Here is a 23,630-nt window from a genome sequence, read left to right as displayed (position 1 = left end):
GGCGGCGGCGGCGGCGGCGCGGGCTCGGGCCCCGCCAGGTGGCCGGCGCGGCTGGTCGTGCCCTGTGCCCGGGAGAGGAGAGAACACGCGCACTTAGCGAGGGAGAAGCACACGGCCCACCCGGCCCAGCCCGGCCCCGAGAGTAGGGGCACACCGCGGGTGCCCGGCGGCTCTGCGAGCCCAGCTGTGCTCAGGACTGGACACGAACCTGCGCCCCAAACTCTCCTGGGGCGGATTTCTTGTCCCGACACTGGCACAGGCCAGCTGACTACTGGAGGGAAGTCACGTTTGACAAATGAGACCTGTGTTTGCTTACATGTCGATGTTATTTCGGGAATAGCAGAAGCATCGCATTTGTCACATAAAGATTTTTAAAGGCCCCCCGACAGGGCAATCATGATCTCCCTGGTCGCAATCACGATGTTAGTTTTAATGAGAAATTCGGGCAGTAAATCTTTTTCCTTCCCCCCCCTCCCCACCCTTGCCCCACGTCATTTCATTGGATACACTTTCTACCTCCAAGATTGGCCGAGTTACAAACTTATCTGGAGAGCGTCAAGAATAAACATACTTCTTACAGTTTATTCTGTTGCGATTGCCGCGTGGATTCTTCTTTTTGGACAACGAAAAGTTAAACGGAGGGAAAAATATTAAGTCAGAATGAATTCGCTTCGTCTTTTCAGCATGAAAAAAATTCTAGAGGAATTAGAGCAATTGGAAATGAGAACACTAAAAAAGCCTCCCTTTTCTAGATTTTACCACTGGGCACCCAATCTTTCAGCATCTTTCTCTCTCTAGCTCCCTTTAAGAGCCCCCTGCAGCTGTGTCTTCCAATTGAAAGCCATTCGCCTCTCATTTATTTACAAGAACACAAAAGACAACAAGAGCTGGGGAGGAGCTGGAGAGACAGTTGGAGGGGAAAGCACTTTCCTTGAATCTTGTCCAGAGACAAATTTGCATTCGAATGAAAACACTACATTGTCAACCACTTCTGGGCAGGAGGTCTCAGATCTTCCAGGCTTTCCCGGGGAGCAGAGAGGATTTTGAGAGCCTGCTGGTGTGAAGGGAATAGGATTGTACACAGAGTTGGAGAGAAGCTAGGAAGGAGGGTTTTGAAATGAGGGGTGGGAGGTGGGTGGGGAGGAGGACTCCAGAGAGATGAAGGGAAGGGAGGAAGAGAAGATTGAACAGATGCTAGCCATTAAAAGTTTCAATTATGCCTCTCTACCCGTTTTGGAATGGCAATTGGCAAATAATAGACTGGGCACTTTCGGTGCACATACACAGGCATTCCTAATTTCATCTGGGATGTCAAGTTCATATGCAGATCTGAGGGAGTTAATTGAGCAACATCAAAATTCTCTATTAGGAGTAGCCTGGCATAGGAGGTAGATAAACACTTTGGTGAGAGACATTCTCTATGCAGAGTGTGTGTATGTGTATGCATATGTATTTATGCACGGTGCATATATTTTAAATATTCTCATACACACACGCAATCCATAAAGCAATTATTTTAACTTTAAGAGTGAAAGTAAAATGTAAGTTCCATGAGTTTATTCAATGATGTGTCCCCAGCAACTAGAACAGAAACTCCAGGAATATTTGTGGAATGGTTCCTCAAGTTAGTCTCAAGGCTGTGGAGGATGGGGCACAAACACTACAGATGTGCGTGTGCTTACTCTGAACCCCAGAGAAATAGTCCAGCTTCATCCAGAGTCATCCAGGGGGTGGCTGTGATGCAATTTTGCTTCTCTCCCAGTGGCAGCTCTGAGCATGAAACATGTATTAAATAGATTGGGTTTCTCAAATCTAGCTGTATATTATAATCTCCACGGGAGCTTTAAAAAAAAAAATCTCAATACTCATGACTTACCATTGCCATTTAATTCAGTATCCCTGGAGGTGAGACCCATATGTCAGGTTTTTTGGGAAGCTCAGCAGGTGATTTCACTGTGCAACCAAGTATGAGTCCCAGGTCCCCCCTAGAGCAGTGGTTTTCAAAGGGAGGTCCCTGTTCCCGCAGCTGCAGCATCATTGTGGATGGTCTTTTCAAACCACAATTCAAACAAAATTCTAGAGGAACAGAGCAATCGGAATCACACCCCACCGTAAACTGAACAAACTCTGCGGGAGGGGCCAAGGGATCTGGGTTTTAACCAGTACTCCAGGTGATGATGGTGCTGGTCAAAGTTTGCCAACGCTGCTCCAGAAGACACTTGGATTTGGAGGGTGAGGAGTGGGCCCCAGAGTCTGCATTTCTAACAGTCTCCCAGAGCAGACAGATGCTGCTGCTTTGAGAACTACCACTAAGCTGCAGACATTTTTCTTCTGAAGCTCTACCGGGGTTCCCTATCAACTGGGGCCTGAGCAACACTCAGCCATGCAGAACATAGCTGGCAAGTGATGGAAAAGTGTCCGACAAAAATTTCTGAAAACCCTTCCCACAGGAACAAAATGAGAAGAAAGAACCCTTTCTCTAAGGTTTCAGGAGCACTCTCTGCTCCCTGTTTACAACAAAACAAAAACTTTTTGTTATATCTTGGATATGTAACATTAATAAAACAACCTTAGAGTATACTAATGATGCCATTACCAAATAACATAATTTTAAAGAAATACTAACTAAAGCATACCAATGTAAATGAGAATATTAAGTCAGGAGTCATTCTAATATCTAAATATTAGAACAACATGTATCCTGTGAAAACCTTAATACTTTTACAAATATTTTATTTTCTTGTAATCTGTCAAAACATCTAGTCTCAGGAGTACTAAGTGCTGAATATGACTGTCTCCTATGTTTTCTTAAACGGACCCCAAATCTGTAGAAGCCTTGAGAACCGCCACATGAGCTGTAGACATTTTGAAAAGCCATAGCAACCAATTTGAAAGTCTTTTAGATATTATAGGATCTTGGTAAAATTGTGCTAATAATTTTGGCATGAAAAAAGGAAAACTATAAACAATAAAATTTTATATACTGTTTAACATAGTAAGTGGTATTGTCCACTATGTACTAAACTGCAATTCCAGAAAAGCCTCCTGAATCCATTTGTGTAAGAAGCCATCGTCAAGTAGAGCACCTTCTCAGGAGCACCAGCTACACTGGTTGAGTTAGCAGCAGTGCTTTCTACAATGTAGAGAATGTTCTCAATCTGTACTGCTCAATATGGCACCGCTGAACACACCGGCCGATTGACAGCTTGAAATGTGGCTAATCAGCTGAGGAACTTTAGTACACACTTAACTTTAATTAAGTTAAACATCCACACATGACTAGCGGCCACCTTCTTGGACAGCACAGTTGTCTAAGCCCCTCTGCAGTTTACAATAAATAATCCAGAGGTGCTATCCTCCATTCCAATGGCTTTTAGAGTAATAAATGCCTAAGAACTATTCTTTGGCTAAACAGAGGAATTTGTTTTGTAGCATCATTTAAATAAAAACAAAATTTGGGGGAGCCTCTTTTCACCCTTGTGCTTATGTTTTCTTTCATTACCAAATTTGATTTAGTAACTCTTTGTCAGTTAAGGATACCTGAGGCTGTCATTCAAGCCTGTTGCACAATCATAGGATAGTTTATTACTACCCATCGTTGCATTAGAAATAATTGAAACACATTTCAACACATACAGAATTGTATTCACTTTGTCGTTCACTAGTGTCACGAAAGTTCAATTCTACCATAAAAGTATGTTAGCACTATAAAGCTGCAAATCTGATTTAAAAGGTAGAATTCAAATAAAGTTTCATTTTCCTTTTTTAAACTAAAGACTACTACACACCGCTTCTTTGGCGATATTTGGAAATGTGTGCTCGTGCAAAGACAGTTGAAATAATTTTTTACTGATGGGTGACTCTGAAAATAAAAATAATGATATAACAAATTTAGATATACTTGCAATAGATTGGACCCCATCCTTGGTCACACAATCTAGGCTGTTGGCAGAGACAATTCTTGACTCTGTCTTCATTCTCTGCTCTTTGGATCAGTCTCAGCCGAGAGGGCAACTTTATTTGTCTTTCCCACTCCTTCAAAATGAGGAACCCATTTATGAGAAATGGAGAAGGAAGCAGGATGTTCACAGACAAACACCCCATCAAAGAGATGTTCTGATTAAACAGTTTCTGATAGGCAGAGTGTGGTGTACATTAAGTGTAGTTCAGTTCTTGTTTCCTATGGGAACTTTTTCAAGAAAAATACGGAACATTAACTCATCAAAGCTATCACAAACTATGTTATCTGTATACATATGTTTATGATGGGTCAGATTTAAGATATATTCGGGGTCACAATTTTTACATTACATGGTGTGTGTGTGTGTGTGTGTGTGTGTGTGTGTGAGTATACTTAGTGGTATATTGAGGTCTCTTGTGTAATTGTAGATGCATTTGTACCTATTTTATAGAACTGTTTAAGGGGAGGATGTATTTACATAGTATAAAAAATATTGAAATGGGAAGTTAGGGAATATGTACATTATTCCAACAGCCATTAATTAACAGTACTCAAGTTTGATGTATTAATTTACTCACTGACTCAATAAACCATTAATAAGAGCCTACTACAGTCTGGGCATCCCTACTCTGAAAATCCAAAATCTGAAATCCAAAAATCCCAAACATTTTGAGCACTGACATGAATGTCACAGTAGAAAATTCTACACCTGACACCTTTGCTTCCTGATGGTTTAATGTACATAAACTTTGTTTCATGTGCAACATTATTTAAAATGTCATATAAACTAACCTTCAGGCTACGAGTTATGTATGAAATACAAATGAATTTCTTCTTTAGACTGGGGGGGTCCCATCCCCAAGATATCTCATTATGGATATTCAAGTATTCTAAATTCGCCCCCCAAATATCTGAAATCCAAAACACTTCTGCTCCCCTGCATTTCAAACAAGGGATGCTCAACCTGTCTACACCATGTCCAAATGAGGAGTTTGTTTCTGAAGAGCCCTCAACAATTCCCTTATATGGAATATTTTTACTTTGATGTTATTTTGGAGATCTATTGATGACATATTTTTGTCTGTACAGAATACTGTCTGGCACACAATGAAGACGCTGTTCTTTGGGGGAGTAGGAGCCCCTGAGAATATGGCACTCTTAAACCAGAAAGTGGCACTGGTCTTAGCGCCTAGCACATTTGCTTCCAGATTCTTTCACGCTGAATCTTCTGCGGAGGGCATAGGAATGGCAGAGGAGTCATAAGGGGACAATTCTCAGAACTTGAAAATTTATTCAATTCTCATTCTCTGAGGATCTGGCAGTGCAAACAAAACAAAACAAATTCCCCCAATGCTTATATCCAGTGAACAAGAGACTTGACAGCCTGTAATCTCTAAGGAATCTGGACTTCCAATCATGAGTAAGCCCTGTCACTAAGCAAAAGCACATTGTATAAAGCAGGCCCATGATTTATAAGCAGTCCTGTGAAGATGCATTCAGACCCGCCAAGTTTTCTTAAATTGTCAGCAAGGCCCCCAGTTCTGGGACAGGAGGCATATTTGCCCAGGATGCTGGGCAGCCAGGCTGACAGTGTCAGGAATGGAGAACTGGAGTCCTTGTTTTGTGGCTTCCCTGAGTCCAGCTTTACGGGATCAGCAGTCTGCTCCCCCATTCACTGTATTCATCCCTTTCTGTTTTCCTGGGATTACAATCGGACTGGCAAACCTAGTTGCTAATGATGTCTTCCTTTTCCAGATAATATTAGCTGGTGGCACCTAAGGTCACCACAGGGAGCAGTGTGCCCAGGCAAGCACAGGGTTATGACAGGTGCAGCTGGGGAGCACATTCAGAGGAAGGCACAGGCCACAGGGCGAGGGCCACAGAGGAGTCAAAACATGAATGTGGCCATGGACTGGGATGTGGGAGGAAGACACTGGAGCTTGTGTGTGAGGAAGATGTCTCAATGCAGAGTGGTTTAAGTTGTGACAGGGCCATGAGAAAGTAAAAGCAATGACAAAGTGTAATCCTTCAGTGAGTTAAGAAAGGCAGGATCAATCCTGCATAATAAAAAGCAGGGCAGGGCTTAAAGATGACATCTTCAAAGAAGTTCGTTTCTACTGAAAGCACTCTGGTAAGGTAACTGAATCATACCAGCTCTGTGCTGCTGATTAACAGTTTTGAGAAACTGTTGCACTTTCCTAGTGTAAGTTTGTCTAGAGCTTTGGGCTTGCACACAAAGACAGACAAGGCGATTTACTCTCACAACTTTGAAACATGAAGAAATCACCAACTCCAAAATGCAAACAATCATATTTAGGACTATATGAAATATTCCTATAACATAGCGCAGTTAAAACAAACCTACCTCCCCAAATAAGTTGTGTGCCTTGAACTTACTCCCTGGGCTGTAATGAATTTGCCTGAGCATGCGCACCATTGCTCAAAAAATGTTGACAAGTTTTCTTTTCAAACCGTCTTCCAAAGGAATGCCATTCTTTAATTCCAAAGGAAGAAAACTCTGGTACTGTGAGAAAAGTTTGATTTTGGCAATAACTAAATAAAATCATCCAGGGCCTTGTCTGATGATTCTCTTGAGGGGTGCTGGTTTTGGTAAAAGCTAGTATGTAACATAAGAGAAGAGACAGCTTCTATGCACAGTTTATACACCTTCCCCAAAGTCATCACCACTGGCATCATTACTATTGGTGAGGAAAGAAGGGCTGGGTTTAACTGGTGGTGATATCCCACTGACACTGAAAGGTGGTGTCCACAACAAACTGAACTTAAGTAACTAAAAACCCAAGGTTCTTGGAAGAAATTCCTTTCCTCAGATGGGAACATCCCAATCTAAAAGACCATAAAAGCAACTATCTCCCTGGAAACAATAATAGAAACCACCCTCACTGCTTTCTTTCTGCCCAAGGGTCCCAAAATTATGGAGGATGGGGAGGGAACGAACAAGAGAGAAAGCGAGAGAGAGAAATTTTGCAAATTATTTTGTCTTGGCCAGTGCAGTTAGAAGGCGGTGGCCATGGATTCATTTTCCCCAGATCTCTAAGTCACAAGTGCAAACATGGTGACGTAGATTTTTGCATCCTTGAGTACTGATTTTTCCTTCCTTTTGACCTCCCTTTAATGAAAGTTGATTAGGATCATTATCAGTAAATGTTCTGAAAAGCATTTCATATGGCCATTTCTGTGGTCTACCAGTAGAAAGAAAATAGAAAACAAATAAAGAATGACTAAGTAACTTATAAATTTATCTTAAAGAATATGTAAGGAGAGATTTCTTGATGGAAACTCTTTCTTAAAACCTACATGAGCACTGGCAAAAATATACTACACAGAACTGTATTTCAGCAAGAGGCTCATTTAATATAACTTCAATAGCCCAAATATTTGCTCAGAAGAGAAAATGTTACAGCAAAACACATATCCACCCTCCCTGCCATGAGAAATGTTTCCATTATTGAAACCAAATTAAATATACTTATCCTCAAAGAGAAAATGGAGAGAAAAGATTTGAAAGCAAAGCAAGGAATAGGGATGCACAACAGAGAATCATCCTAAAACTATCTTAAAAACAAACATTCTGCCACTTTCCTGCAACTATGCCAAGGAAAATATGTGAAACAATATGAATTCTCTTCTAAATGTTGCATAATGTATACAATTTATGTTAAAAATATCTCTGCAATTTTTGTGTTTTCCAAATTTATTGGTAACTTTTCTCTGCAGGTTTTACCTAACAACAACTTACTTCATAATTAAGCAGACGGGAGTGAAATTATACTAGCTGTCTTTACCACCCTTTTTATTCAACACTCAAGACAGAGGTGTTTAAAGGAAACTTGCTCCTCCTTCAACTTCCCCATCCCCTTGGCCTTCACATCCACCTGCATGAGTGTGTTCCAATAAGCAATGTTCCAAACACAATGAACCCATTTCCTTCTGAAAGAAGTGAGCAGATTTATGATAAAGCATTAATGAGGACTTTTAAGACATAAAAGTCAGCACAACATTAAATAGATAAGCCAGATCAAAAAGAAATGGAAATTTTGTTTCTCAAAAAGTGTACTGCTTTTCTAGAACACCTACCACTGTTCAGTTTTACTTTAGAGATCTATCATTCAAGTAGACCATTTCCCTAAGATTGTGGTTGTGCACATTGTTCAATTCTATTGGAGAATATGCAAAGATTTTGAAATCTTTAGGCTTGTATACTCCTTTGCCAGTGCTCTGTCTACAGATGTATATTTTTATATTTCTTGCATAGCTTTATTGTTTGAGGGACAAAATGCTTGGTGAAACTATTTTATGTTTGGACATAGGGCAAAACCAACATGTTTAGAGTTGGTTTTTGGCCCCTCTTTGACAGAAGTTTTATATTTAGCATTTCATATAATCCAATGGAAATTTTATGTGAGTGGAAGAAGGAAGAACCTAGAGGAAAGCCAGCTTCTTTATCTTCTAGCCCACCCACAAACCTGCACAGAATAATTATAAAACCACAGGCTGGTGTTGGCAGAACCCTGATGGATATTTGGTGAACCTTGGGTCAATTATGAGGGATATGAAGGCAAGTCTTAGCATCATTCTCACTCTTGCAGCAGGGCAATCTAATAGGAAGAAGAAAGACTTAAATGCAACTAACTACAGGATATCACTTATTGTATGACAGAGTAATGTTTTTAACACATAAGGTAGATCATGTTGTTCCTCTCCTTGAAATTCTCTACTGGCTCCTTACTTTACTCCCAGTAAAAATGGAATCCTACCAATGACTGCTCTGTCAGCATGCCAGGCTGCCCCATCCAGGGGCCACTGCATTTGCTGTGCAGAGGGAGCCATATAGCTTCCTTCCTCTTCTCCATGTCTTTGCCCGAAAGTCTCCTCGAGGTCCCTATCATGCTGCACTCCCCCATGCACTTTGGATCTTGCTTACCCTAGTCTGTATCCATTTCCTTCCCATAGAAACCACCACTTTCTAATGTACTGTGCAATTTACTTATTTGCTGTGCTGATTTTCTGAGTCTCCATCCCTGCTGCTAGAATAGAAGTTCCTTGAGGACTGGGATCGTGTCTACTTTCTTTACTTCTCCATCCCATGCACATAGTCTTATGGCATCAATTGGCACATGATAAACGTCTTGAATGCATCAAAGAATAACCTGGAAACACAAAGGTGAAGGCTGACCTCGAAGAAGAAGGGGTCTGTGGAGGGGTGACCTACACAACTTGTTTAGAGGCTCAGGCAGGAGCTTGCAGCATAGCTGAGCAGAGTGCTGGCAGTGGGGAAAGGATATCTGTAAGTTAGCTCAGGTCACTTTCTAGAATGGCCTTGAGGTCCCGATGGGAAAGGTAGTCCACTCTCTCTCCTGTGGACCAGCTCCATGAACTCATCCTAAGTCTCAGAAGAATGATGTTAAAGAATTTCAGCTGGAGGGACGTCAGAGAACAAATATTTTATGGCAATTTGGGTGACTTACAGCTTGACTTTTGGACCGATGCGTTGGGACAATGCGGGTTACGCACATACCATCAGGGCCTGTTGTAGATCCTGGTGACGATCACTGAATAAGCATTTATTATGCTGAATAGAGATTTTTAAATACTGAAATTAGAATCTTTGAGCATGTATAATACTCCTTTGAAATTACATTTAAATTTATGAACCAGATAAAAGATCATTGCTTTGCTTTATAATTACACAGTTTTTTAGACAGAAAATATAGAATATTTTGTTTTGATTGATTATTGACCATACTCACTTGGCCTGACATCTGTTAGCCATAGTTTGAATTATGTTAAGCCTTGTAGCAATTTATTATTACAGGATATTGTAAAAATTAACCTAGGCTTGAAGGAGTAAGATTTAACACTGATCAGAATTTTGAAAAGAAAAATATCACACCACTCAAATAGAGGGATCTGAACAATAGTGTCATTATTGGAATGGAATGTGGCCTCCCTTCTCTCAAGGCTATAACACTAAAAACAGAGTGAAAATTCTGGCTTATTTGTTGAACGTTTCTCTGACATTACATTGAAGTCATAGGCACTACAGAATATTCAATAAGCATGTCTTTCATACTTCAGCACACAGCTAAAGTAAATTATAGTAGCAATATCTACCACTGAGCTAAATAAATGAGATATTCCACAACGGTTTCCCTTCTGTTAGTAGAGTGAATTAGAACATTTCAACTCTGGTTTGATTATTCAGACTTGTGCATCCTACCCACTGCCACGTAAGTGAGTCTACCAGTAACATTTGCCTCAAACTTAAGTTATATCTTTGAACATTTACATTTATCGATGTCTTCAAACTACAACTCTGATGACTTCAGATACAGAGCTTTGATGTCTTTATAACTTAGTAACCCTTTCTGATTAAACTTTAAAGCAACTTTGAATGTGGGTGGAGGGACAGGCCCTTTATCTCAGTGGAATGTTTTATCAGTTCCTCTCACCCACATTCCTATCATTCAGCAGTGTGAGAAGGTAAAACTTAACAAAGCCACTGATGAACAAGGATGTTTCTTGAAGAAGGTAATCATATTTTAAAAATTGTTTCTGGCACAATAATTTAACGTTAGTAGTGGAAATCCAAATAAACTTTCAGCTCCTGCTTCAATAATGTGAATGTCACATAAATGAGCACATAGTAATGGCTGCACCAGGCTGTCAACCCTCTTTGCCTCTCACCTCTGCATTCATTTCTTGAAGCCATGTGGCCTGCCAGGTGCTTCTGATACAAAGATGAAAAAAGTCCTGTCCTCAAGGAGCTTTCAGTTCAGTTAGAGAAATGCACGGATGGATAACATCAATAAATTGGTAAAAGAGATGGGTTCAGGGGTCACAGAGCCAGTGGTGCATAATGAGCATTTCAGAGGAAGGGTTCCTAGAAGAGACAGTGCCCAATAAATGCAAAAGGGCTGAAACTAACTTTGTCAGCTGAAAACGGTGTGGGGCTTTCAGTTCTTCAGAAGCAAAAGCACAGAAGTTAAAAGGGCTTATGTTGTTGAAAATAAGCTTAAAACAAGATAGCCTTCCAATAAATCAACTCTGGTGGGATGATCAAAATTATACTCTGGTGGGTACCGCAAAATTATAAAAACTAAAATATTAGCATGCTCTCTCTCCTCTCTTCTGTATAACAACATTTGCATCTTTCTTGAAAAAAAAAAATATTTCCAGATTGGTAGCTGCTTCTTTTTACCAAGAGTTGGTTTTAACTGCAGCTAATGTATTTGTGCAGTGAAACTGTAAGATCAAGCACATGCCTTAAAGAAACAATTGAGAGCACATTTAAAAACCCGACTTCACAAAATGTAGCTATGCCTAAACTCATCACAATTATTTTCCAAACAGTTCTGTTTACCTGATTACACATTTATAGTATGTTTCTTTATATTTATATCAAAAACCCAAAGAGGAACCCCATGCTTTTTTTAGGAGACACAATACTCTATTTTTTTCGGAGTACACTCACAAACTCAGAATGTATATCAATTGATATCACATATAGACATAGAGGGAGTAACCAGATGGACACTGACATAGTCACACAGGGAAACATATATAAGACAGGTACAGCATGAACAACACATAGATATTTCTAAAGAAAATGTTTGTAACTTAGCATTACTCCATAATTATACTTTATTATTTCTTTCCTTCATTCACAGCACCAAAGGGCATTTCCCCCAAGTTGAGGAACACACCGACAAAAAGGCAGGCTTGGCCTCCACATCCACTGCATGCCCGTTCCCCACCTGTCCCCTTGGAGTCCACTGACACCATACAGCACCGGGTACCTACCTGGCTGAAGCTCTGGCCCGCAGCTCGGGCTTGTGTGCCTCGGGCCGGGAGCTGTGAAGGGGTGGTTTCCCCCAGGGCCAGGGTCTGGTTGCTATGGTAGCTGGCCGGATACTGGAAAGACCCTTCAGGTTTGGAATTGAGCTGAAGTGCACTCTGGGAGAGCAGGCTGGGCCCTGCATTGAAAGTCATTTAGAACAGTCAGTGACAGTCTCAGTGAAGCAGAAATGACATGTATTATTTATTGAGAGTAGCCTAGAATTATCACATGCACATGATTCCAGCCATCCATGCTTAAAATTCTGAGAACTAAAATGACCATATCATTTGACTCCAGCTCTCAAATGAGATTTTTTTTTTTTTGGTGGTGGTTTAAAAGTTCTCAAAGGAGTGGATTTTTCAAATGATCTCATCCTGACCTACATAGAGACATTTCTTATGAGACAAATCAGTTAATCAAGTAGTTATTTTGGGATCAGACAATATCAGAAACATTTGAAATAATGTAAAACTCCACTTTTCGGTACCTGTATTAATTTCGCTAATATAATTATATCTCCTACTTAATGATTGAGATGCTAAAACACTTGAAACCTTCCAATCACTGACAAATTCTATTGTATAAATAGTGATATAATACCTCAGTGCCTGAAGGGTAGACAGTGTTTAAAATATTAATAGCTCTTTGTGCAATGTGGAATTCACCGTCGCCTCACATCATCACTGATGACTGCTTACCTTTCCCATCACAGCAGTGCACAGTAGGAGAACAAAGAGAACATACAGTGTTCAAATTCGTGCCACAAATGTAGCTGATATTACAAGGGATGAAGAATCAGTTTCTGGTCTTATTTAATTAAACGTTGCATATGAAATTGTGTTTTGTTTTCTTATATTCTATTTAGATGAGATCCTTGCATTTTCCCATTTTCTTTTTAAGCAGATTTTCTTTGAACAAATTTAATACTCTCTTTCGGGATCAAATAAGTATGGAGGAGAGTAAATGTGCTTGCTGTTTTCTATTGTGTGTGTTTGAGAGGGGCTGGGGTAAGAAGAGTGTATTAGTGGCAAAAACTTGGCAAAACAAGTTTTCTTCTGTTTCTTTGCACCATAGTACAAAGTCATATATTTGAGTGTAATAATACACACCTAGACTATAGCATAACCATTAAATCATTCTTGATCCCCCTCTTTGGCTGTTTTAGACAATAGTATCACTTCTGATACGTATGAGCAGATTTCAAGCTCCTTATTTTTTTCTTTTTAAGAATGGAACATGACTTTATATTTTGAGTGAGACATGATGTGGATCACCTTTCATAAAAATAATGCATCCTCTTTTAAATAACATTGGTTCATAAAACCTTTGGCACTTAAAGCCTTCCCAATCCCTCTGATTTTCTGACAAAACTTTGAAACAACATCAAGATATTTTTTCATTAGTATTTGAAACAACATGAAGACAAATTTTCATCAGTATTTTATATTGAATAATATGCCAATTAACTAGTACAGTTATTTTGGAATCTATGCAATTTCTGGAAAAAAGGTAAGAAAGGAAATAAAAGTGTTTTCATCCACCCACAACTTCATCATGAAGAGTATAACAAAAGTACAATTGCAATCCTTTTACTTTTACTTTAAGAAACCCAGTCCTGAGAAAACAGTATGCACCAGATGGTGACGTTTCCAATAGCCTGGAAAAAAAATCATTTATTCCATCCTAATGGTATTAAATCACTGAATATAAGGAAGTCTCTGAGGGGAGATGCATTTAGAGTTTGATTCTGGGTGCCAGTAACATATTGTCCCCATCACTGCTATGGAAGCTGCCAGGCCCAGCGGAGTCAAAGAATAATGTCTGAGGTCCAAGAAACAGGCAGGCTGAGATATGGGAGAGCCTCTGGAGGCTGGGCAAGTGGAGACTAACCATAAAGTGGAGGAGAAGCAGGTGGGCCCTGAGAAGGCAGTGGCAACTGTGGCCAAGGGCTTTACCTTTGGTCCCTCCGAAGGTCACATCTTAATGGTGGGAGTGAGCTATGGTGGAAAAGCAAAGGCCCTTTCAGCTGGGTGGTCACCATTCTATCTGACAATGCGGGGCTGCCTGCTGAGGCTTTCTTGTTTATTTCTTTTTTGTACAGTCTACCTGGGCATAATGGCTTGCACTGGCCATACTCGCCTCCCCCTTGAGATAGTAATACATCCTAAGGTTAAAAGAAGGTTACAGCAGACACGACAGTGCGCAGACCTTTGGAAATATCAATAGAATGAAGTAAAGAAAATAAACACATAAACAAAATATTTAATTTCATGGAAGTAGTTTAGCATTATCTTAAAACAGATAGTTGCATTCCTCATCATTTGTCCTTCAAAGAGAATGCGGGAATTGCTCTTATGAACTTTTTTGAATATGTAGTTAGCAAGTTAAATAACTTTGCATATTCTGAAGAGACTCATACAATTATCTCCAGAAACGTACAAATGCTGTCTATACAGGATCTTCTAGTGACAATGTAAAGTCCCTTTTCAAAAGAATTTCAATTAAAAATATGGTTTACTTGCTCCCAGAATATATATGATAGAATAATGAAATCTAGTCACCTTTTATAGAATCAGTTGTGTATTTGATCAGTACTCAATGAAAACTAACCAGGATTTTCTATCTCATTACTCTATTCATACATCTCAAGCACTGAAACCTAGATGTACTCTGACAAAAGTAATTGCAACAATGAGCAACGTATCAGAATATTACAACACTGACATATCACCTGGCAAGGACAGAACAGTCAAGACAATAGCCAAAACCGTGTACGCATTTTAGAACGATGTTTTTCCACTGCTCACTAGGTTTTCAATCAGTCTCATTTATTCATTCCAATTTTAGAGAGCACAGGCATATGAATATATGAAACAGGTGAAAATTTTAGGACAATTCTTAATTACTTTATAATGAAAGTACAATTTAAATGTAACTTTCGATTAGCTTTATTAATATTACTGTGCAATGAGGTAGAAAATACAAATTTGCTGAGGATTTAAAAGCATTTATAGTTTTGGGCTTTAGATGATGACTTTTTTTTTCTCCGGAACTTTTGACTTTATATCAAGCCTTGCTTGGGCTAGAGGTAAAACGAGGCTGTGGTCCTGAACCTATAGAATCTATGACCTGAAGGATGCAGGTAATATGGAAAGAAATGGTAGAGGAAGAGAAAGAAGCTGGGCCCTAACATTTCACCCAGGGAAATTGCATCTTTAATGCAATACATTAAACCGCATGCTTTAGCAGAACATCTGCTTCAAAAATTGCATCTTTAATGCAATGATTTCCAGAAGACATCTGAACTGTGGGCAGCAGTGGCTCATCATGTCCTTCGTGGCCACAGAGAGCGGAAGCCATGCTCCCGTTTGCCTTCGAGACACTGACCTGAGGGGTCACAGTGGCTTCTTTGGCCATTCTGACCCTTCTCCATGATGGAACAGTCCTCAGAACTGAGTCCAAGAGTTTTCCCAAAATGAGTCACCCCGTGAGCCAGGAAGAGAAGGTGAAACCATTTCCTGATAAACTGATAATGCTTAAGACAGTTTTCTGTCTTTGTTCTGAACAAAACCCACTAGTCTTAACTGGATAGAGAGAAGAAATTCCAAGGGAACTACAAAGTTGATCCCATTAACCCTAAGAAGATATATGAAGCAAGGATCTTTAGTGTAACATCAATGTCTCAATATGTTTTCACATGTATGAATTGGTTAGAGACTACACAGCAACCTGCGGGGGGAAAAAAAAAACAAAACTGCATGATCTTCATTTTTGTCCTAGAAGTACAAGCAGAGGCAGAGAGAGGTTAAATTATTAGCCAGTGTCACCCATATGGTAACATGAAGAGGCTTGGATCCTTATCTTCTGTCTCCAAGTCCAAAAGTTGCTGTTGTTTAACATCAAAGCACTGTTTCTTTAAGTCATATATACATATCAGCAGTTTAAGGTTGAAAAAGTCTGTGTAAACAGAAATCCACTTGTTTCCAGGAGAAAGCTTCATGCCTCAGATTTTGTTGCTTCTCCAGTGAATTGCTGCTTACAGATTCCAGGTGCTGGCTACAGGAAACTCGCTGTCCACTACTCGTGGGACAAAATCAATCTCAGAAGATGTAGAGGTTGAAATGTTAATTTTCTGCATAAAAACTCAGACCCACTTATAGGTCATATCAACACAGACATATATAACACAGACACAATATGGCCAGGTTCTTCTGATCAGATTAACTGAGTATTTTAGAGTTTCCATGATTATGTGCACTTGTTCTGTTTGCATAGTGTTAAAGAGACTTTATGTGGAATTGCTAATATTTGCCTGCTTTAGCTGAACATCTGCTTCAGAATACAGTGGACCTTCAATTAAAGAATATACTTTGTAATAATACAGAAGAGGCCAGAGGTCTACAATGTGGCATTCCCGAGTTACTCTATAAGTCACAACCGCACTAATGGAGTATCTGAACGTGTGTTGAAAAAAATCCAGGACGGGACGTCCACAGACCTGGGCTCTAGCCCATTTTCATATTTATTTGACCATAGATGATGATGACAAAGATGATGATGACAGTGACAGTAATGACCAGTTAACCTTTTTTGAGTACTTAGGAAGTTCCAAGGATTGTCCTGAGGAGTTTCCATCTACTAACCCATTGAATTTTAATGACATCCAAGCAAGGAAGGTACAACCATTCCCACTGATGTCGAGGGAACTGAGGGATCCAGTAACTGAGCCCTCACAGTTACTGGTGGGCCTGGGGTTAAAACAAAACAGCAGATTGGCTTCAGAATATGTGTTCTTAAACACACTTCAGGATTCTGTCACGACAAATTTTAATCTTTCCAAATTTGAACACCTAAGCAGATAATGAATGTGCAAGTGCTTGGAAAAATTTTAACTGCTATACAAATACCAGTTATTCTTATCTGATTATCTAATTGCGTAGCCACATGGTCTGATAATAATAAAACCTTCAATGGGATATTTTTGGTCTTGAAAATCTTATTGCAGTACTGTCCCACACATCATTTATGTTTTCTTTCAACAACCTGCAAGCTTTCATCTTACAAACAAGACATACATGGCACAGTTCATTAAAATGGCCTGTATGCAATAAAACAACAACAACAAAACTAGTATCAGAGCAAATAGATGAGAAGCTAAAATCTTTTGGCACTTAGAGACAGTTCTCCGTTTCATCAGTCTGAAATTCTTTTTTCCATCAACCTCAAAACTCATTCTCCAACTTAAACTGCTGCATAAATGTCACCTCCTAATATTTTAATAGAAAATATTAAGTAAGAATAAAGGAAACAGATGGTAGAATTTATATACAAAAGGGTTACTGGAGATTACAAAATCAATGAGAAAAATTGTTGACTATTTCTAAAATTACTGAACTGACTTAAATAGGATCAAAGCACTTTGATCAGACTTAACTCTGCAGAGTAAAAATATTCTGTTTAAATTTCACTACTAATGATTTCATTTGTAGCAGCAGTTTCACCTTTATGGGTTCCGGAAGAACCTGCCCATTTACAAATGTACTTAGAATAAGAGACATCTACTGGTGATAAAGTGGTTGTTTTTTCCTGATCTTCATTAGCAACTTATAAAGCTCATTTGGAGGAGTTTCTCTGAGGAGGTCCCCTAAAAATAGTGGTTCAGTGCATCTACCATTCCAAAATCAACTGAGAGAAAAGCCCAAGTGGCTTGTTATGTAAGAAACCTTCAGAGTTGATGCAGTTGTTCTATGGGCAGGTGTGTTTTAAAATTTCATTTCTAAGCCTCTGTCTCCAGAATATCTATTTCGTCTGGTCAGTTGCTTTCAATGTGTAATGCTTTATGTGAAAATGAAAACGTTAATGATCCTAGGAATCTAGGAGTACCCATTCAGTTTTTAAACTGATTTAGACTTAACCAATGTCCTTGGCTTAATTAGTATGCTTTTCCAAGTTTGACTACTGTGGATGGATACATATTGGATTGGTGACAGTAAGTCACTCACCTTCTTTTCCTTTTTTTTTAAATTTTATTTTACTTTCAGTTCTGGGATACATGTGCAGAATGTGCAGGTTTGTTACATACGTATACAAGTGCCATGGTGGTTTGCTGCACCTATCAACCCGTCATCTAGGTTTTAAGCCCTGCATGCATTAGGTATTTGTCCTGATGTTCTCCTTCCCCTTCCCTCCCAGCCTCCAACGGGTCCTGGTGTGCGATGTTCCCCTCCCTGTGTCCATGTGATCTCATTGTTCAACTCCCACTTATGAGTGAGAACATGCGCGGTGTTTGGTTTTCTGTTCCTGTGTTAGTTTGCTGAGAATGATGGTTTCCAGTTCCATCCATGTCCCTGCAAAGGACATGAACTCATTCTTTTTTATGGCTGCAAGGTCACTCGATTTCTTTACAATGGCATAAAATGGAAGACATGAGTAAACTGACATCATAAAAATAACTCTCAAGGCCGGGCCGCAGTGGCTCAAGCCGCCGCTTAAGATCCCCAGCACTTTAGAGGCCAAGCGAACGGGCGGATCATGGGGTCACCGAGTCCGAGACCATCCTGCTTTAAACGGTGACAACCCCGTCTTCCTACTAAAAACACCAGTACAAAAAGACTAGCCGGCGGCCCGGCACGGGTGTGCAGGCGCCTGTAAGTCCCAGCTATCTGCGAGGCTTCGAACAGCCAGGAAGGACAATGGGTGCGTAACCCCGCGCGGGAGGCGGAGCCTTTGCAGTGGAGCTGAGAGTCCATGCATGCACTCCAAGCCTGGGGCCGCAGAACCAGACTCCGTCTCAAAAAAAAAAAAAAAAAAAGAAAACTCTCAAATATATAACTTTAGTTTGGAATGTATACCCAAAGAATTTTATCATGAATGAGATTGCACATGATATTGTCATCTCAGAAGTGTACTTTTCCTCACTCACTCCAATTCCCTACTATACCTTACAAAGTTTTGTCTTTAGATTATTTGCCATTAAAAATTAATGTAGCACATGGAGAAGAAAAACATTATATATTTCTTCATAAATTGTCTAAAGGGGATCTGATATATTCGTATTTCTCACTATCAATACTTGTGAAAAGAAATAAAACATTAACACAAATCGGTTTCGAAGAAAATAAAATGAAAAAGTGAAACTCAGAAAACACTACAGTTTGTGAATGGGAACACAGAAATTTAAAGAATCAGTCTTTGATTTCCCACACATCACACATTTCCCCCCGTGATCTGCATGCCTTGCTGGTGGATTTCTTTCAGGTCTCTGATTCAATGTCTTCTCACAATAGAGGATTTCCTGACCTTCGATCATTCTTTATTCTAGTGGTTCTCAAAACTCTTGGTCTCTTAACCCTCCAAATTACAGAGGACTCCAAAGAACTTTATTTTATCTGGGTTATATATGATGCTAGTCACTCAAAATGCTTCCGACAGAAGAATACGCAGCACACATTCCCAGACCTGTCAGGGACATGACATTGTTACATGCCACGTAGTCTCTGGAAATCTTCAACAACATTCGTGTGAGAAAAAGCATGGGAAAGCAAGTATCTCTTAGTATTATTATGAAAACCTTTTGACTTTGAAAGTCCCCAACAGGGGCCACGAAGACCCTGGAATTCCCAAGTATGCTTTGAGAAAAGGTGCTCTACTCTACTGTTGACCTGGCTTTGTCCTTCTGCAAAGCCATTATCGATCTGGCCCTTCAGTATTGAAAAGGTTGATTTTGGCCTTTTCTGACTAGAATGTAAATCCCACAAGGACAGAGGCCCTTTGTTCCCGCCATTAATAAGTGGTTAATATATACATTTAACAAAATAAATGACTGGAACATCCACCTGTGCCTACAGTGATATAATAAAAACCCAGTACATTAAGAGTTGGGTACATCAGTTACTATTCAAGTGCCTTAGTGTTTGACCAGTATCAGTATTCTTTTTTCCTCTTTCTTATTCTTTTTTCTTTTTTTTAGACAGAGTCTGGCTCTATTGCCCGAGCTGCAGTGCAGTGAGGCAATCTTGGCTCACTGCAACCTCCACTTCCCAGGTTCAAGTAATTCTCCTGCCTCAGCCTCCCAAGTAGCTGGGATTACAGGCATGCCTCACCATGCCCGGCTAATTTTTTGTAGAGACAGGGTTTCGCCATGTTGGCCAGGCTGGTCTCAAACTACTAACCTCAAGTGATCTGCCCACCTTGGCCTCCCAAAGTGCTGGGACTGCAGGCATGAGCCACCGTGCCTGGCCAGTATTCACATGTTTTAACTTTTGGGGGAATCCCTCAATACATTTTCATAATGTGTTACTGGGAGAGTCCTCTCCTTCCACTGCTTATTCTAAGGCTTATTCTAAAGCTTTCTCACTGGGGCTGGCAGCCTCTTTGCTTTTCCTCATACCTATGGCAGCGCTTAAACTGTCCTCACTTTCCACAGCTTTCATCTAATCTTCAAATTTGTGTTCTGGGAATCTACAATGCCTTGACAATTTCAAGACCAGGAAATTCCTACCAGGTTCTACACACATTGTGCATGCTTGATCCCAGAAGATCCTGATAACTCAAGTGTGAATGGGGTCTTTAATGAGAAATCTGCATTGTTTTCTCTTATTAAGCATATGGTTAAAGAGCTCTTCTTACTTGATGCCTTTGCCTATTCCTTAAATTCTTAGGTTTTCCTCTGAGCTGGTGACCTTGTTAGAGAAGGTATAACATGCTTCTGAAACATCTACATCGTAGAAGGAAATCTAACAAAAAGAAATTAGGCTGGGCACGATGGCTCATGCCTGTAATTCCAGCCACTTGGGAGGCTGAGGCAGGAGAATCACTCGAACCCAGGAGACAGAGGTTGCAGTGAGATGAGATTGCGCTACTGGACTCCAGCCTGGTAACAGAGCAGGACTCCGTCCAAAAAAAAAAAGGCCGGGTGCGGTGGCTCAAGCCTGTAATCCCAGCACTTTGGGAGGCCGAGGCAGGCGGATCACGAGGTCAGGTGATCGAGACCATCCTGGTTAACATGGTGAAACCCCGTCTCTACTAAAAATACAAAAAGAAATTAGCCGGGCGTGGTGGGGGGCTCCTGTCGTCCCAGCTACTCGGGAGGCTGAGGCAGGAGAATGGTGTGAACCCGGGAAGCTGAGCTTGCAGTGAGCTGAGATCGTGCCACTGCACTCCAGCCTGGGCGACAGAGCGAGACTCCGTCTCAAAAAAAAAAAAAAAAAAAAAAAAAAAAAAAGAAGAAGAAGAATAAAAAGAAATTAAACACCAGCTGAGAAATAGATAGAAATACTTTCTGGAAGGGAGGAGGATAGTTATAGCTTCCTGAAGGATTTTATTATTTCCTGTGGGCCACCTATGTGTTTTCCCTCAGCTTTTGCCCTCACCTTCCATTTTTGCCACTGCTAAGCTCGTATTACTTTCATACACCCAAGATAGGGGAGAAAGTGAGTGTAAGTGAATTTCAAAAGGAATGGTAGCATCAGCCAACTTTAGACCTGGACACCATGACAAACCTCTGGAAAGAACAGTCTTGTTTGTATCTTAAAAACTTGGACCTCCCAGCACTTTGGGAGGCCGAGGCATACAGATCACTGGAGTTCAGGAGCTCAACACCAGCCTGACTAACATGGTGAAACTCCATCTCTACTAAAAGTACAAAAATTAGCCAGGTGTAGTGGGGCACACCTGTAATCCCAGCTACTTGGGAGGCTGAGGCAGGAGAATCGCTTGAACCTAGGAGGCAGAGGTTAGAGTGAGCTGAGATTGCGCCATTGCACTCCAGCCTGGGCAACAAAAGCAAAACTCCATCTCAAAAATAAATAAATAAGCAAACTAACAAACCTGGACCAAAGAGTATATGATAAAGTGATTTCATAGGGAATGAACAATTAGGATAGCTCAACTGACTCAAATAGACACATTTTCAGGATGTGGGGTCTCTGAGGCCGGGTGACAGTCCTCGGGCACCTCTGGGGTGAGGGAGGTTTTCTATCCTGTTGGGTCTATCGGAGGACCTGGTTTCTACTATAATAGAAAGCAAAACAAAGAAAACAGCCCCTCTTCACTGACCATGACTTTCATTTTTTCAGCCAATTTGATTAATGGCTTTATCATTTTGATTATTATAATTTTCATGAAAAATTTACTCTCCTAAGATGTCTTCTGCATCTTTTGGTGTCATGCTTACAGGAATTGTAAAAACATTCACTTCACAAGGATGCCTCTCACCTTTATTATTATTATTACATGAGAACATAGGGAATTAGGTTGTATAGCTTTTAAATAACCTGATCTCTCAAACATCTCTTGTGAATTAAGTATATTCACAGTAATTAAAATGATAAGACTGTAAGTCAACACTGAATAATATATTCACCTCTGTTAAACTATATATGATTACTCTATTTTAATTCCACCTGCTTAGAATGGTAACATATATGATTGATTCCTGAGTTTTAAAAATATATTCAGATTTGAAAACTTAGAATAATATGTATCTTTTAACCACAACACTCAGAATATATTAGCTCTGAAGATTTTCTTCCTACTGAATAATAGAATTTTCTAAAATATGACAGAACTTCAATTCACTAATATGCTACAGAAAAAATAATTACTGTTGCAAAATACAATACTTAAACAAATTAACAATCTGTGGTTAAACATACAAGTTATTTTTTTCCAGGCTGTCCTTTCTATTTCTTATTTTGACTGACAACATTTTTGTGAATTACTAGCTAAGATATAATAACCCTTATTTCTGAGTTTGTATCTAACACGATGCATAGATTAAATAAAGTACTTGGTCCTAGGCAATTCAAGTCACATTATTCATTATGTAGAAAGCTAATGGCCCCAAGCCTCTGTTGGTAAATTATTTTTTGTTGCTTTGTTTTGTTCCACTGAAGCAACAGCAATCTCTGAAGCAATTCTCCTAGTGACTCAGAGACACTTATTTGTTAAAATTGAAATTATACAGCCAGTAGTCACAAAAAAGAGGCAGGGTGGCAAAGGTTGTGCACACAGTTTACCAAGTGTTTCAGATAGCGCTGTTGAAAATACACAAAGTGTTGGAAAACATTGGTAACTGTATGACCCAATAAAATCAGCATAGCAGAGCAGTTACTGCTTGTCTTGAGGTCAAGAAGATGCATACTATGATTCAGATTTTATTTTAATCAGACCTTTGAAAGACAAATAGCAAAAAGCTTTAAATAAAACAAATTAAGAACTATGCGCTTATGGGGTAAGACTGCTTTCCATTTTAGAACTTTTCCAGACTGAGTTTAGACAGTATTTAGCCTTGTTTTAGTCCCTTTTGAGTGAGGATTAAGAGACTGGTTCTCAAGGGCAGGGTGCCAGGTCCAATTTAGCATTAGCTGGTTCATAGCTAATGAATCCATTGATTGAATAATCACTGACTGCCAGAATCTGATGGGCTTTTCCTAATTAGATGAAATCTGTCAATGTGCCACTGCATATCTATTTGCTATGTTTTTATATGGGAGAGATAAATATGGTATACGGTCGTTCCACTATCGAGGAGGATGCTGTGCTGCCAAGTGCTGTACACTCATTCTCTGCTAGTCCTCCACATAGACAAGGATGTCTTACAGCTTGGCTTCTGGTTGGGTTTGGCCAATGGGAGGCAGGAGAATAGAAGGAGATCGGAGGCAGGAGGAAAAAGAGATTATGTCACTAATTCCCTCCTTGCTGCCAGACAGACACTGCCTAGGCTAGTTCCTCGATTTCCCTTAGGGTCTAAGGGTGGTAAGGGCGTCTGTCTTCTACTGACTGAATACCACAACATGCACTCTTTGT

The 23,630-nt window shown here is 39.9% G+C and overlaps 1 protein-coding gene across 1 annotated transcript in view; it reads right to left on the bottom strand.

Moving 5' to 3' along the window:
• LOC108539674 (catenin delta-2-like) overlaps window positions 1-23,630 on the bottom strand; it is a 547,588-nt gene that overhangs the window by 762 nt on the left and 523,196 nt on the right. The window contains exons 6-7 of the mRNA XM_017888551.1: window positions 11,786-11,958; window positions 4-62 (exon numbers count right to left, since the gene is read on the bottom strand). Coding sequence (XP_017744040.1) covers window positions 4-62; window positions 11,786-11,958 — 232 coding nt within the window. The remainder of the gene's footprint in view (window positions 1-3; window positions 63-11,785; window positions 11,959-23,630) is intronic.

This window comes from Rhinopithecus bieti, unplaced genomic scaffold, assembly GCF_001698545.2.
Source record: "Rhinopithecus bieti isolate Rb0 unplaced genomic scaffold, ASM169854v2 scaffold_17184, whole genome shotgun sequence".
Classification (NCBI taxonomy): domain Eukaryota; kingdom Metazoa; phylum Chordata; class Mammalia; order Primates; family Cercopithecidae; genus Rhinopithecus; species Rhinopithecus bieti.
Note: the sequence above shows the minus strand (reverse complement) of the source record. Positions and strands in the feature narration are given on the sequence as shown.